Here is a 14,385-nt window from a genome sequence, read left to right as displayed (position 1 = left end):
AGTAAACCAGCAGATGGAAGACCTCTCTCTCATTCTCCGTCTCCCTTTCTCTGTGTGTCTCCCTCTCCCTTTCTCTGCCTCTGTAGCTCTACATTTCAATTAAATAAATAAATATTGAAAAACAATTTTTTTTGTCACACTAGCCTCTATTTTCCCAATTACTTCTCCTTGATCAATTGCACTAGCCCAAATCTCCATGTTTTCATGATTTACTATTCTTTGTCCAACTTAGCCTATAATCAAGAGACTCAAACTGCTTCTTTGTGTCTTCATTTCTTTATGAAGTCTCCTGTGTCATGTAAGACTTACATTAAAAAGGGACCAGCATTGTGGCACAGTGGATAAAGTTACGGCCTGTGATTCCAGCATCCCATATGGTGCCAGTTCCAGTCCTGTCTGCTCCCCTTCTGATCCAGCTCCCTGCTAATGTGCCTGGAAAAGCAGCAAAATGTGGCCCAAGTGCTTGGGCCCTACAACCCATGTGGGAGACCTGGAAGAAGCTCCTGGTTCCTGGCTTTGGACTGGCACATCTCTGGCCATTAAGGCTACTGGGGAGTGAACCAACAGAAGGAAGATAGCTCTCTCTTTCTGTCTTTCTGTAAACTTTGCCTTTCAAATAAATAAAATAAATCTTAAAAAAAAGCCCTTACATTAATTAATTTGTATAGGGGCTGGTGTTGTGGCACAGCAGGCTAAGCCACCACTTCCAGTTCAGTAAGCATCCCCTATCAGAGCACATGTTTGAGTCCTGGCTGCTCTGCTTCCAAAACAATTCCCTGAAGATGGCTTAAGTATTTGGGTACCTGTCCCCATGTAGGAGATCAGAATGGAGTACCTGGCTCCTGGTTCAGCCTAAGCCATTGCAGGCATTTGTTGAGTCAACCAGGAGATGAAAGATGTCTCTGTCTATGTGTATGTGTATGTGTATGTATATGTATATCTTTCTGTGCATGTCACTATGCCAAGTAAATTTTAAAAATCTTATTAAAAATACATTTGTGTGTTTTTCTTTTGTTAATCTATCTTTTGTTAGAATGCTAGCCAAGGGGCCGGCGCTATGGCATAGTGGATAAAGCCGCTGCCTGCAGTGCCAACATCCCATATGGGTGCCGGCTGTTCCACTTCCAATCCAGCTCTCTGCTCTGGCTTGGGAAAGCAGTAGAAGATGGCCCAAGTCCTTGGGCCCCTGCACCCATGTGGGAGATCTGGAAGAAGCTCCTGGCTCCTGGCTTTGGATTGACGTAGTTCCAGTCGTTGCGGCCATCTGGGGAGTGAACCAATGGATGGAAGACCTCTCTCGCTCATTCTGCCTCTGCCTCTCTGTAACTGTGCCTTTCAAGTAAATAAATAAATCTTTTTTTTTTTTTAAGAGAATGCTAGCCAAGAACCAAAGATGGGTAGAAAGTAGATTCTTTCTCTTGTATACTCCACAATGACCAAGTGTAACTGTTGTCATTACATGTGAACTCTCCATCTCTGTGTCCTAGATCCTGTCTCTTTTCAACCTTATTACCCTAGATTCCTGGCTTCACTCTTGCTACACTGTTCACAGGTCCTTCAGCACAACATTCTGTTCCATGCCTCCAAGTAGGAGTATGGGTGTAACTGAAAGCTCAGTCCCCATCTTTAGTGTCAAGTCAAAATAAGGAGGACAAGGTTTGGGGGTGAAGAAGTAGAACATTTAGTCAGTTGATAGATGGGAGGGTAGCAAATCACCAGGTCTCAAAAACTATGACGCTGCCAAGAGGGTATTTTTTTTTAAAGAGGCTACAAAGAAAGGGGAACCGGTAGGGTGAAATTACAAAGGAGCTACACGTCTCTGGTGTCAGGTGCCCAGGCTCGTCACCAGACAGATGGCAATACATTTCTTCTCTGTTTGTCATGGTGGTACTAGAGACACACAGATGTTGGCTGGCGCCGCGGCTCACTAAGCTAATCCTTTGCCTGCGGCACCGGCACACCAGGTTCTAGTCCCGGTCAGGGTGCCAGATTCTGTCCCGGTTGCCCCTCTTCCTGTCCAGCTCTCTGCTGTGGCCCGGGAGTGCAGTGGAGGATGGCCCAAGTCCTTGGGCCCTGCACCTGCATAGACCAGGAGAAGCACCTGGCTCCTGGCTTCGGACCAGCATAGCTCCGGCCCCAGCAGCCACTGGGGGGTGAACCAATGGAAAAAGGAAGACCTTTCTCTCTGTCTCTCTCTCACTGTCCACTCTGCCTGTCCAAAAAAAAAAAAAAAAAAAAAAAGCCTCAGGTGTTGCGATTAGACCTGGCTTGACCAGGTCATCCTGTTTTCTTTATCTGCAAAAGAAGTTGAGATAAAGAACAAGGCAGTATGTGCCTTAAGACATGGGTGAGTGGGAAACCAGCCATCCAGCCTTGATGCATCAACTGTCTGGCTTCACATTTACTATAAGTAGTTAAAATTATTAGTTTATGTTATTTTATATCTGGTTACATGGAACATGTTGTTTTACCTACAACATGGTCAGCTATTCATCATTAAGCCTCTCCTTGACCTATTCAAGCTGAGTTAATGCCTTCATTATCCTGCCAGCAACCTGACAGCTACTTTTTGGTACTAAATCATAACATTCCTTGGTTCACTGTATTTTATTTTTTAATGATTTATTTATTTATTTGAAAGGCAGAATTACAGAGAGGCAGAGGCAGAGAGGTCTTCCCTCTGCTGGTTCACTCCCCAACTGGACACAACTGCTGGAGCTGACCGATCTGAAGCCAGAAGCCAGGAGTTTTTTCTGGGTCTCATGTGGGCCCAAGGACTTGGGCTGTCTTCTACTTTCCCAGGCCACAGCAGAGAGCTGGATCAGAAGTGGAGCAGCCAGGATTGCAGGTGGCAGCTTTACCCGCTATACCACAGCGCTGGCCCTTCACTGTATTTTAATAATTTGTTTACATAATTTTCCTTTGCCAGAATTTAAGATTTTAAGGCAGAGACTGCCATTTATTTCTGTATCCCCTGGAGCCTAGTAAAATGGCTGGTACAAAGCTCTGAGCTAATATCTGTTTAGTGTTGGTTGACTGTGGAATGAATGGTAATAAAGGCAGAATTGCAAACAGGAGAGTAGAGATGGGAGCAGAGAGTGCTGCAAAATTTTGGGACCCTTGTATTTGCATACTATTTCAGTATCTTAATGTTTTCAGAGATAGAAGATCTTATAAAAATACCTATTGCCTGCCTGGGACCAGTTATTTAATAGAACTTAGAATGGAAACCCATTTGGCTACATGAGAAGGAAACCTTATAAGGAGAGCTGCTATTTAGGTATTTATAGTTTTCCCTCTGAGTCAAGGTTTCAGGGTCTTTGTTTTGTTATTGCCTTGCCTTAAACAATTCTTTTAATAGATCTGTACCCACGTTTGTTATCTACAAAACAGGTTGTGTTTTGAGATTTAGCAAAGTAAAGCTTTGTACTTTTTTTCTTGTTTGAAAGGCAATCTAGGTGGGAGGGAAGATATGGGGGGGGGGAAGACATTGTAATCCATAAGCTGTACTTTGGAAATTTATATTCATTAAATAAAAGTAAAAAAAAAAAAAAGGCAATCTAAAAATGCAGCTGCTACCAACTTTTAACAGCAGCATTGGCAATAGCAGCCCCTAGTGGCACAAGAGTGAATTTCTTTTATTGGTCACCCGGGTATTCTGGAACTTGCTGTAGGTTCAGGGAGGCAGGGTTATGTATGGTGATACATAGGACATGATCCTTTGGTAAAATAATTCAAGCTAAAACACTTAAAAATCAGCAGGTGCAACAAGTGTACTCTGATCCTTCTCTTTTTTCTTCCTTAAAGCAGGGGTTAAGAGTCTCATATGGAAGGTGTCCGTCCTCTGTGTACCAGAAGAAAAGTAACAGGGGTAGCAAGTGTGTCTGAGAAAGTTCTGTACAAACAAACCTTGTAAAAATAATTATCTGGCCGGCGCTGCGGCTCACTAGGCTAATCCTCCGCCTAGCGGCGCCGGCACACCGGGTTCTAGTCCCGGTCGGGGCGCCGGATTCTGTCCCGGTTGCCCCTCTTCCAGGCCAGCTCTCTGCTGTGGCCAGGGAGTGCAGTGGAGGATGGCCCAAGTGCTTGGGCCCTGCACCCCATGGGAGACCAGGAAAGCACCTGGCTCCTGACTCCTGCCATCGGATCAGCGCGGTGCGCCGGCCGCAGCGCGCCGGCCGCGGCGGCCATTGGAGGGTGAATCAACGGCAAAGGAAGACCTTTCTCTCTGTTTCTCTCTCTCACTGTCCACTCTGCCTGTCAAAAAAAAAAATATCTTCCTTTAGCCTCCCCTCATGGTTTAGTTATTTTTTCACAATTACCTCTCTCTCTCTCTCTTTAAAGATTTATTTATTTATTTGAAAGACACAGTTACAGACAGAGAGGGAAAGAGGGAGAGAGGGAGAGAGGGAGAGAGAAAGGGAGGGAGAGAGATCTTTGCTGGTTCACTGCCCATATGGCCATGACGGCTGGAGCTGGGACAAGTGGGAGCCTAGAGCCAGGAGCCATGATCCAGGAGCCAGGAGCTTCTTCTGGGTCTCTCATGTGAGTAGCAAGGGCCCAAGTGCTTGGGCCATCCTCCACTGCTTTCCCAGGTGTATTCTTTTTTTTTTTTTGAAAGGCAGAGTGGACAGTAAGAGAGAGAGAGACAGAGAGAAAGGTCTTCCTTTTGCCATTGGTTCACCCTCCAATGGCCGCCGTGGCCAGCGTACTGCGGCTGGCGCATTGCGCTGATCTGAAGCTAGGAGCCAGGTGCTTCTCCTGGTCTCCCATGCGGGTGCAGAGCCCAAGGACTTGGGCCATTCTCCACTGCACTCCCGGGCCATAGCAGAGAGCTGGCCTGGAAGAGGGGCAACCGGGACAGAATCCGGCTCCCCGACCGGGACTAGAACCTGGTGTGCTGGTGCCGCAGGCAAAGGATTAACCTACTGAGCTGCGGGCCGGCCTCCCAGGTATATTAACAGGGAGCTGGACTGGAAGTGAAGCAGCTGGGACATGAACTAGCATCCATATGAGATGCTTACATTGCATCTCTCTTTTTAAAACTTAATATAGGGGCCAGTGCTGTGGCATAGCAGGTAAAGCCACTGCCTATAATGCCAGCATTTCATATGGGCGCCAGTTTGAGTCCAGGCTGCTCCACTTCTGATCCAGCTAATGTGCCTGGGAAAACAGCAGAAGAAGGCCTGAGTGTTTAGGCCCCTGCCACCTTCAAGGGAGACCTGGAAGAAGCTATAGATTCCTTGCTTCTGCCTGGCCTGGCCATGGCCAGTGCAGCCATTTGGGGAGTGGACCAGCAGATGGAAGATTTCTTGTCTCTTCTCACTTCAAATAAAATAAATATTAAACAAAAAACAAAAAAACTTAGGGGCAAGCAGTGTGATGTAGCAGGTAAAGCTGCTGCCTGCAGTGCTGGCATCCCATATGGGCACTGGTTCGATTCCTAGCTGCTTCACTTCCGATCCAGCTCCTTGCTAATGCACCTGGGAAAGCAGTAGAAGATGGCCCAGGTACTTGGGCCCCTACACCCACGTGGGAGATCTGGAAGAAGCTCCTGACTCTTGGCTTCGGTCTGATCCAGTTCTGGCCATTGCAGCCATTTGGGGAGCAAACCAGCAGATGGAAGACTTCTTTCTCTCTGCCTTTCCCTTTCTGTAACTCTACCTTTCAAACAAATAAATAAATCTTCAAAAAAATTTTTTTACTTTAAGACATATTACTTATTTAATAATTTAATTAAATACCTATTTTAAAAAAGGATTTATTTATTTATTTGAAAGGCAGAGTTACAGAGATATCTTCCATCTGTTGGTTCACTCCCCAAATGGCCACAACAGCTGGAGGTGGGCCAGGTTGAAGTCAGAAGCCAGAAGTCAGGAGCTTCATCCAGATTTCCCATGTGAGTACAGGGGCCCAAGTACTTGGGCCATCTTCTGATGCTTTCCCAGGTGCATCATCAGGGAGCTGGGTTTGAAGTGGAGCAGCCCGGACTGGAGCCAGCACCCATATAGAATGCCAGCACTGCAGACAGTGGCTTAACCTGCTGTGCCACAGCGCTGGCCTCTAATTAAATAACTGTCTTATTGCAACGTTTAGATAAATCAGGGAATTAGAAAGAGAAAATAAGGAACACCCTTATTTAGTGAGTGATGTACACTATAATGTTGGTGAATAATCTTCCAGACCTTTCTATGCATGTAGATAGATTCAACTATATAAACTCGAGACAAATATTTAAATATAGGTGACAAGCTTTAATATTCTGAATATATAAGGAGTTCTTAGAAATCATTGAAGTGTCAGAAACCCCTGTAGGGAAATGGACAAAGAAATCGGAAGAAATACAAGCTTCCAATAAATAAATAAATAAATAAAGTATTCACTCTGAAATTCAAGAAATGCAAATTAAACATAATATTTTTACATAATAAATGGCAAAGATTATAAAGAGTAATCAAGTTATAGTAAGGGGTAAGTAAAAATAAGGTATAGTAATAATAAGGTTATAGTAGGGTTTCATAGAAATAAATGGATACAGTCTTTCTGGTGGGTAATTTGGAAGCTGTGTTTTTAATAGTGCTGTTTTTTTTTTTTCCCACCTGTCACCATTTCATTACTTTTTTCCCCCAGTAAACCATTTTTTGCAACTTTTGCAGGCACACTTAACACAGTGTATAGTTTGTCTCTAGCTTGCTTTTTTTTTTTTGGAGCCATGAACACATCTCTAAAATTGCCTTTTAGGAAATTATTATTTTTTAAAAAATATGTATTTATGTATGTATTTATTCACAAAACAGATTGATAGAGACGAGAGAGAGAGAGAGAGAAAGAGAGAGACACAGAGAGAAAATCTTCTGTCTATTGATTCACTCCCCAAATGGCTGCAACAGCCAAGGGCAGGAAGCCAGGAGCCAGGAACTTCCTTCCCAGGTGCATTAGCAAGAAGTTGGATCAGAAGCAGTATAGCTGGAACTCCAAGTGGCACTCCAATATGGGATGCCAGTGTTGCAAGCTGTGGTTTAAACTTCTGTGCCACAATGCTGGCCCTCCCCCTAACTATTAATTTATTTTCTGTCTCTATGTATTTGCCTATTCTGGACATTTCATATTAATGGGATTGTCTACTGTCTGGCCTTTTGTGTCTGGCTTTTCTCACTTTAGATTGTTTTAAAGTTCATTCATGTTATGGTATGTATTAGTACCTTATTCCTTTTTATAGGAAGTTATATACTCATGTTATCCATGTATTTCCTTTCAGGATAATAAAGAAAGCTTTAGCAAAATATTTGCTACAGAAAGGAGCATGATCAAGGCCACAGATCTAATTGAAAAGTCAAGACATGGGTTTGTAAAATGGCAATTAACAACCCAAGTTGTCAGGAGATGGTTACATTTTCTTGGACAAAGTGTCTACAAAGGAAGAGTTAGACAGAGATTAGATCTGAGTGTAGAATCTATTCAGTTAATGGGTTGTCAAGTCCTGGAATGAGATACAGCCTCCCAAAGTTAAACTGGCCCCCTATGGAATGCTAAGTGCTCCCCACCAAGCCATCTCTTTCAGTAGGCATTGGAGTGCTGAAGCAAATCAGCGGAAGTAAGTGAATGAGCATTTCCGTTCTGGCTCTCAAATAAGATGGGTTTTGCAGAACAAAGCTGGGAATTGCCAATACTGACCCCTGGAGGAACCCCGCTGCCACGTTTCCTGCGAGCCTTTGCCCACACTATTTGGACCCGCCTCGGCCGCCGTTGGGGGAAACTGCGCTCAGCTGTTAGGGGGCGGGGCGTCGGCCGACCATGGCGGGTGAGCTTGAGAGCTGCAAGCCCTTGAGTGGGTTACTGAACGGCTTGGCCCAGGACGCGTTCCACGGGCACCCGGGCATCACAGAGGAGCTGCTGCGGAGCCAGCTCTATCCGGAGGTGCAGCCCGAGGAATTTCGCCCGTTTCTGGCGAAGATGAGGGGAATTCTTAAGGTACTGAGCTTCCTTGTGTAGTTTGCGCCGCGGAGCCCAGACCCTTCCCTTCAGCCCGCACCCGTACCCGCACCCAGCGCTAAAAGCTTTCTGCCTCAGGCCTCTACTCCATTAGCTGTACGTTACGCTCCTTCACATCTGGGGTGCTCACTTCGTCGCCCCTTCTCACCGTCCTAAGGGTGACCCTTTTCTATTCAGGCTCACTGACACCTGCGGCTGAAGACTCTGGGTTTTTTCCTCAAGACATCTCTGATGCTGGGTAGTCAACAGTTAGGAAGTTTCCTCGGCGGTTCTTTGAGCTCTGGACTTAAAGAACGATAGATGTCCAGTTTTCTTGGGTTGTGAGTCCGTGTCTGCCAGGGTAAGGGATGGGTTAGCCAGAACACTTGTCAAGCAGACCATGGCTTGGTTAAGAGAGCGTATTTACCGGCTAGAAGTCAAGGACAGCCAAACATAACAGGTGAAATTAATTTTAGTAATTATATTTTACTTCGTACCATATATTCAGAGTACCACCACTTCACACGTACTCAGTATACAGAATATTAATACGATTTTTTTTATTGTTTTAAAGATTTTGTGGCCGGCGCTGCGGCTCACTAGGGTAATCCTCCGCCTGCGGCGCTGGCACACCGGGTTCTAGTCCCGGTCGGGGAGCCGGATTCTGTCCCGGTTGCCCCTCTTCCAGGCCAGCTCTCTGCTGTGGCCCGGGAGTGCAGTGGAGGATGGCCCAGGTGCTTGGGCCCTGCACCCCATGGGAGACCAGGATAAGTACCTGGCTCCTGGCTTCAGATCAGCGCGGTGCGCCGGTCGCAGCACGCTGGCCACAACGGCCATTGAGCGGTGAACCAATGGAAAAGGAAGACCTTTCTCTCTGTCTCTCTCTCTCACTGTCCACTCTGCCTGTCAAAAAAAAATTAAAAAAAAAAGATTTTGTTTATTTATTTGAGAGGCAGAGTTATGGAGAGAAAGGTCCACCTGTTCACTCCCCAAATGCCTGCAGTGGCCGGAGCTGGGCTGATACAAGGCCAAGGAGCCAGGAGCTTCCTCCTGGTCTCCAACACGGGTGCAGGGGCCCAAGCACTTGGACCATGTTCCATTGCTTTCCCAGGCCATTAACAGAGCTGGATAGGAAGAGGAGTAGCTGGGACCTGAACTGGCACCTATATGGGTTGCTGGCACTGCAGGTAGAGGCTTAGCCTACCATGCCACAGTGCTGGCACTGCAGGTAGATGCTTAGCCTACCATGCCACAGTGCTGGCCCTGATTTTTTATTTTTTACATTAAGTCTTAGAAATATGGTTTGTTTTTTACACTTAAAGCACATATGTATATCAGTTTGGACTAATTACGTTGTGAGTGTTCAGTTACATGTGGCTAATGAACAGCTCTGGGGTAGACCAAGAACTAGTCATAGAAATGAATCTAGTGCCAAGTTGTACTGAAGAAACAGACTGTAAAAAATAATTACTGATTTTTGTGGGCCTCCTGTGTGTTAGGAACTGTGTTAGACATTTTACATTGTTATTTGTTTCTTGCAAAAGCATTACATGGTGGACACCTTTTTTAAAATTTTTAAAATTTAGGAAGGTAAACGTCTGCTCTAAGGAGCAGACAGCTGGGCGCGCACATTCGTAGCAGAAGGAAACCATCTGGAACTGGGGCCGACCGTGCTGGCCGACGCGAAGCATGTGTGCGCCCGCACCAGGATTGCTCTGTGTCCCCACAGATGAATGATGTCAGGCTGGGAATTCCCTCCACAGGGATCTGGCCTGATTGAGATGCAGTTCTACAAATGCGTATGTTTGTCTCATCTTTTTGTATAGTTTATTAAAGTATTAATATAGTTTTAATAAGTAAATATTTGTAGGTTGCAAAACTGACTCCTCATCTTTATATACTTACACACACACACACACACACACACACTCACCCAAAAACACCTCGGAATATGAAGAAAATAAATAAAGGCTGCGTACTCAGTGCTGTCAGTGTCACATCTTTCAGCCTCTGAAATATTGATCATTGTTAATTTGTTCTCATTTCTAAGTAATAAATTGCATTGTATTTGTTCAAAAAAAAAAATTTAGGAAACAGGCTAAGAAAGCCAAACAGCCTGAAATCACATTCTGTTAAAGTCAGCGTTGAAATTTCATCTACTGCAATTTTGTTTGATTTTTTTTTTCGAAACTGCTTAAGCTTTTCAAGGCAATTTAGTTTTTGTTTGTTTTGTTTGAGATTGATTTATTTGAAAGGCAGAGTTAGAGAGAAAGGGGGAGACAGAGAGGACTTTATCCGCTAGTTCACTCCCTAAATGGCTGCATCGACCAGGGCTGAGCCAGGCCAAAGCCAGGAGCTTCTTCCAGGTCTCCCAAGTAGGTGCTGGAGGCCCTAGCACTTGGGCCATCCCCTGCTGCTTTCCCAGGTGTATTAGCAGGGAGCCGGATCAGAAGTGGAGCAGTCAGGACTTGAACTGCGCCCATAGGGATGGCGGCATCATAGGCGGCTCTACCTGGTACTCACAAGGTTGGCCTAGTTATAGATATATGTGTGTGTGTGTATATATATATATTTATTTATTTTTTGACAGGCAGAGTGAGAGAGAGAGAGAGACAGAGAGAAAGGTCTTCCTTCCGTTGGTTCACCCTCCAAGTGGCCACTACAGCTGTAGTGCTGCACTGATCCGAAGCCAGGAGCCAGGTGCTTCCTCCTGGTCTCCCATGCGGGTGCAGGACCCAAGCACTTGGGCCATCCTCCACTGTCTTCCCGGGCTACAGCAGAGAGCTGGACTGGAAGAGGAGCAACTGGGACAGAATCCGGCACCCCAACTGGGACTAGAACCTGGGGTGCCGGCGCCGCAGGTGGAGGATTAGTCTAGTGAGCCGTGGCACTGGCCAAGTTCTATATTTTTTAAAAACTATTTTTGCAGGCCGGCGCCGTGGCTCAATAGGCTAATCCTCCACCTTGCGGCGCCGGCACACCGGGTTCTAGTCCCGGTTGGGGCGCCGGATTCTGTCCCGGTTGCCCCTCTTCCAGGCCAGCCCTCTGCTATGGCCAGGGAGTGCAGTGGAGGATGGCCCAGGTGCTTGGGCCCTGCACCCCATGGGAGACCAGGAAAAAAAAGCACCTGGCTCCTGGCTCCTGCCAGGATCAGCGCGGTGCGCCGGCTGCAGCGGCGGCCATTGGAGGGTGAACCAACGGCAAAGGAAGACCTTTCTCTCTCTGTCTCTCTCTCTCACTGTCCACTCTGCCTGTCAAAAAAAAAAAAAAAAAAAAAAAAAAACAAACTATTTTTGCAACACTGGCATTGTGGATAAGGCCGCTGCCTAGGATGCCAATGCTGGCATCCCCTAAGGGCGTCTATTCAAGTCCTGATTGCGCCACTTCTGATCTAACTCCCTGGTAATGTGCCTGGGGAAGCAGTGGAGGATGGTCCAAGTGCTTGAGTCCCTGCACCTACATGGGAGACCTGGAGGAAGCTCCTGGCTCCTGGCTTCTGCCTGGTCCATCCCTGGCCTTTGCGGCCGTTATGGGAGTGAACTAGCAGATGGAAGATCTCTATCTTCATATCTCTCCCTCCCTCCCTCCCTGTAACTCTGCCTTTTGAATAAATAAAATAAATCTGAAAAGAAAAAGTGAATTGTAAAGGAAAATAGTTCAGATATGATCCTAGACATCCTAAGTAATTTAACTTGATATAAACCACTAGTGAATGCCTCTTTCTATCAGATCTTACTCTTCAAGTAATCATGGAGGGTTTTCTAGAAAATTTGATATATCTGGATTTTTGAGGTGTTTGTGTGGGGGATGAAGGCAGGAAATTGCAGACTGAAAATAGCGTATGTGTAGTTAATGGCAATGTCTTAGGATTTCCAAATATTGGGGGCTATTGGTTACATTTTGGTGGTTTTGTTTTGAGATGAAAATTGTGGGATACCTAGAGAAGAGATTGCCTGCAAACTGCCCTCTTACTTTAAGTACATTCTTGAGCAATATCCAGGATACTTAAATTTTCTGAGTGGTTCTGGGTTGTTGAGCTGGATGGCTCTCTTGAAATTGGAAGTAGGCTACAGAAGATTTACCTGTGCTCAGGTGATTGGTCTGAGGAACTATGGGAGAAAGCCTTAGATTGATCTAGGGTTGAAAACGTGGGCCTAGGATGACATCTGCTTATTCCCTCCCTCCCTCCCCTCCTTCCTCTCTCTCTCTCTCTCTCTCTCTCTCTCTCTCTCTTTTCTTTCTTTCTTTCAGATTTGTTTATTTCAAAGGCAGAGTTAAAGAGGAGAGAGACACCTTCCATTCTCTGATTCACTCCCCAAATCATTGTAATGTATGCCATGGCCTGGGCCAGGCCAAAGCCATAAGTCAGGAGCTTCATCCAGGTCTCCCATGTAGGTGGCAGGGGCCCAAGTACTTTTGAACCATTTTCTGCTGCCTTCCCAGGCCCATTAGCAGGGAAATGGATTGAAAGTGGAGCTGCCAGGACACCAACTGGTGCTCATATCTGATACTGGCATCTCAGGCAGAGGCTGAAGCCACTGCACTATAGTTTTTTTTTTTTTTTTAAAGATTTATTTTGTTTATTTGAAAGGTAGAGTCTGGTTCATTCCCCCAAATGCCCACAACAGCTGAGGCTGTGCCAGCCTGGGAGTTTGGAACATACAGGACTCCCACGTAGATAGCAGGGGCCAAGCACTTGGGTCATCTTCAGTTGCTTTCCCAGGCACATTAGCAAAGAGCTGGATGTAAAGTGGAGCAGCAGGGACTTGAACTGGTGTCCATATGGGATACTGGCTTTGCAGATGGCAGCTTAACCAACTATGATGGCCTTGACAGCAGTTTCTAATCTTCATTTACCTTATGTAACACTTATGGTTAAATGTTTAATTCTTATGGAAACATTAAAAAGCAAACTTGTCTTTTACTAGTTTTTTAGAATATATTTATTTATTTCTAAGATTTTATTTACTTATCTGAGAGTGAGAGTTACTGAGAGATGGAGAGAAAGAGAGAAAGGTCTTTGATCCACTGGCTCATTTCCCAAATGGCTGCAATGGCTGGAGCTGGGCCAATCTGAAGCCAGGAGCCAGGAACCAGGAGCTTCTTGCGGGTCTCCCACGTGGATGCAGGGGCCCAAGCTTTTGTGCCGTCTTCCACTGCTTTCCCAGGCCATAACAGAGAGCCAGATTGGAAGACAGGCAACTGGGACTCGAATTGGTGCCTATAAGGGATGTCGCCGCAGGTGGAGTCTTAGCCCACTACATCATAGCATCAGCCCCTAGATTTATTTATTTGAATGGCAGAGCAGAGAGGGTGAGAGCGAGCAAGCTTCCTGCTGCTGGTTCACTCCTCAGATGGATGCAATGGCTGGGCTGATCCAGGCACCAGGAACTCCATTTAGATCTCCCCCATGAGTGGGAGTGGCCCAAGTACTTCAGCTGTCTTCTGCTGCCTCGTGTGTTTAGAGATACGACATCTTAAAAAAAATTTTACTCTCTGCTATATGCTGCTGTTTTAACCCTTTATATATTGTCCTGTATATAGGGAATCTATAAAAACTTAAGCAGTACATATGCCACTTACAGTAATTTTGAAATAAATATTATGTCATTGAAATATTCACAGAATTAAAAACTTGGACCTTAGTGAGATTTGCCTAATTTTTAAAAATTTAAAAAAACATTTTAAATTCAAGAAGCAGAGAGAGAGAAAGCAACCTATCATCTACTGGTTCACTCCTCAAATGCCCACAATGGCTAGCACAGAAACCAGGACCCAGGAACTCAATCCAGGTTTCCCATGAGGGTGGTGAAACCAAACTACTTGAGTCATCGCTGCTGTCTCCCGGGGTCAGCACCAGGCTTCCCTGCTTCTCATCTAGCATGCCTGCTAATGTACACTCTGGGAGGCAGCAGATAATGGCCCAAATACTTGGATTCCTGCCACACATGTGGGAGACCTGGTTGAGTTCCAGGCTCCTGGCTTCAGGCTGGCTCAGACCTGGCTGTTGCAGACATTTGGAGAGTGAACCAGTAGATGGAAGGTCTCACTCTGTGTGTGTGTGTCTCTTTCTCTCTCTGGCACCTTGTCAAATAAGTTAAAACTTAAGACCCTCTCCTTTAAAACATTGTTTTTCTTTATTCTGTTACCTAATTATATTTCTAGCATGTAGTAATAGTAAAAACAGTGATACAAATTTATAAAATAAGTAAATGAATGCATGGTGTTTAAATGTGGGTATTGCTACTAAAACGGTAAGGTAGTTTGGCCTAGCAGTTAGGATGTCCACGTCCCATTGGAGGGCCTAGTTTGGAGTCCTGGCTTCTGCTCCTGATTGTAGCTTCCTGCTAATGAGGACCCTGCTGAGGCAGCAGTGATATCTCAAGTACTTGGGTCTCTGCCATTCACATGGGA

The 14,385-nt window shown here is 45.6% G+C and overlaps 1 protein-coding gene across 6 annotated transcripts in view; it reads left to right on the top strand.

The window, feature by feature from the left end:
* The window catches only part of COMMD1 (copper metabolism domain containing 1), a 161,193-nt gene that overhangs the window by 5,851 nt on the left and 140,957 nt on the right, over positions 1-14,385 (top strand). For 4 of the 6 annotated variants that reach the window (XR_016229343.1, XM_002709851.6, XM_089326386.1 and 1 more), the window contains exon 1: positions 7,791-7,971. The exons of the other annotated variants lie outside the window; for them this stretch is intronic. Coding sequence is in view for 3 of the 4 variants with exons in the window: in XM_002709851.6 (XP_002709897.1) it covers positions 7,795-7,971 (177 nt within the window). In the remaining variant the exon portion in view is untranslated. Of the gene's footprint in view, positions 1-7,790; positions 7,972-14,385 lie in introns of those variants that run through there. 6 annotated transcript variants of the gene reach the window in all.

The sequence above is a fragment of the Oryctolagus cuniculus genome, chromosome 2, assembly GCF_051225735.1.
Source record: "Oryctolagus cuniculus isolate XC-2025 breed Fujian yellow rabbit chromosome 2, ASM5122573v1, whole genome shotgun sequence".
Classification (NCBI taxonomy): Eukaryota; Metazoa; Chordata; class Mammalia; order Lagomorpha; family Leporidae; genus Oryctolagus; species Oryctolagus cuniculus.
The sequence above is the reverse complement of the archived record's forward strand: the minus strand, read 5'-3'. Positions and strand labels throughout refer to the sequence as shown.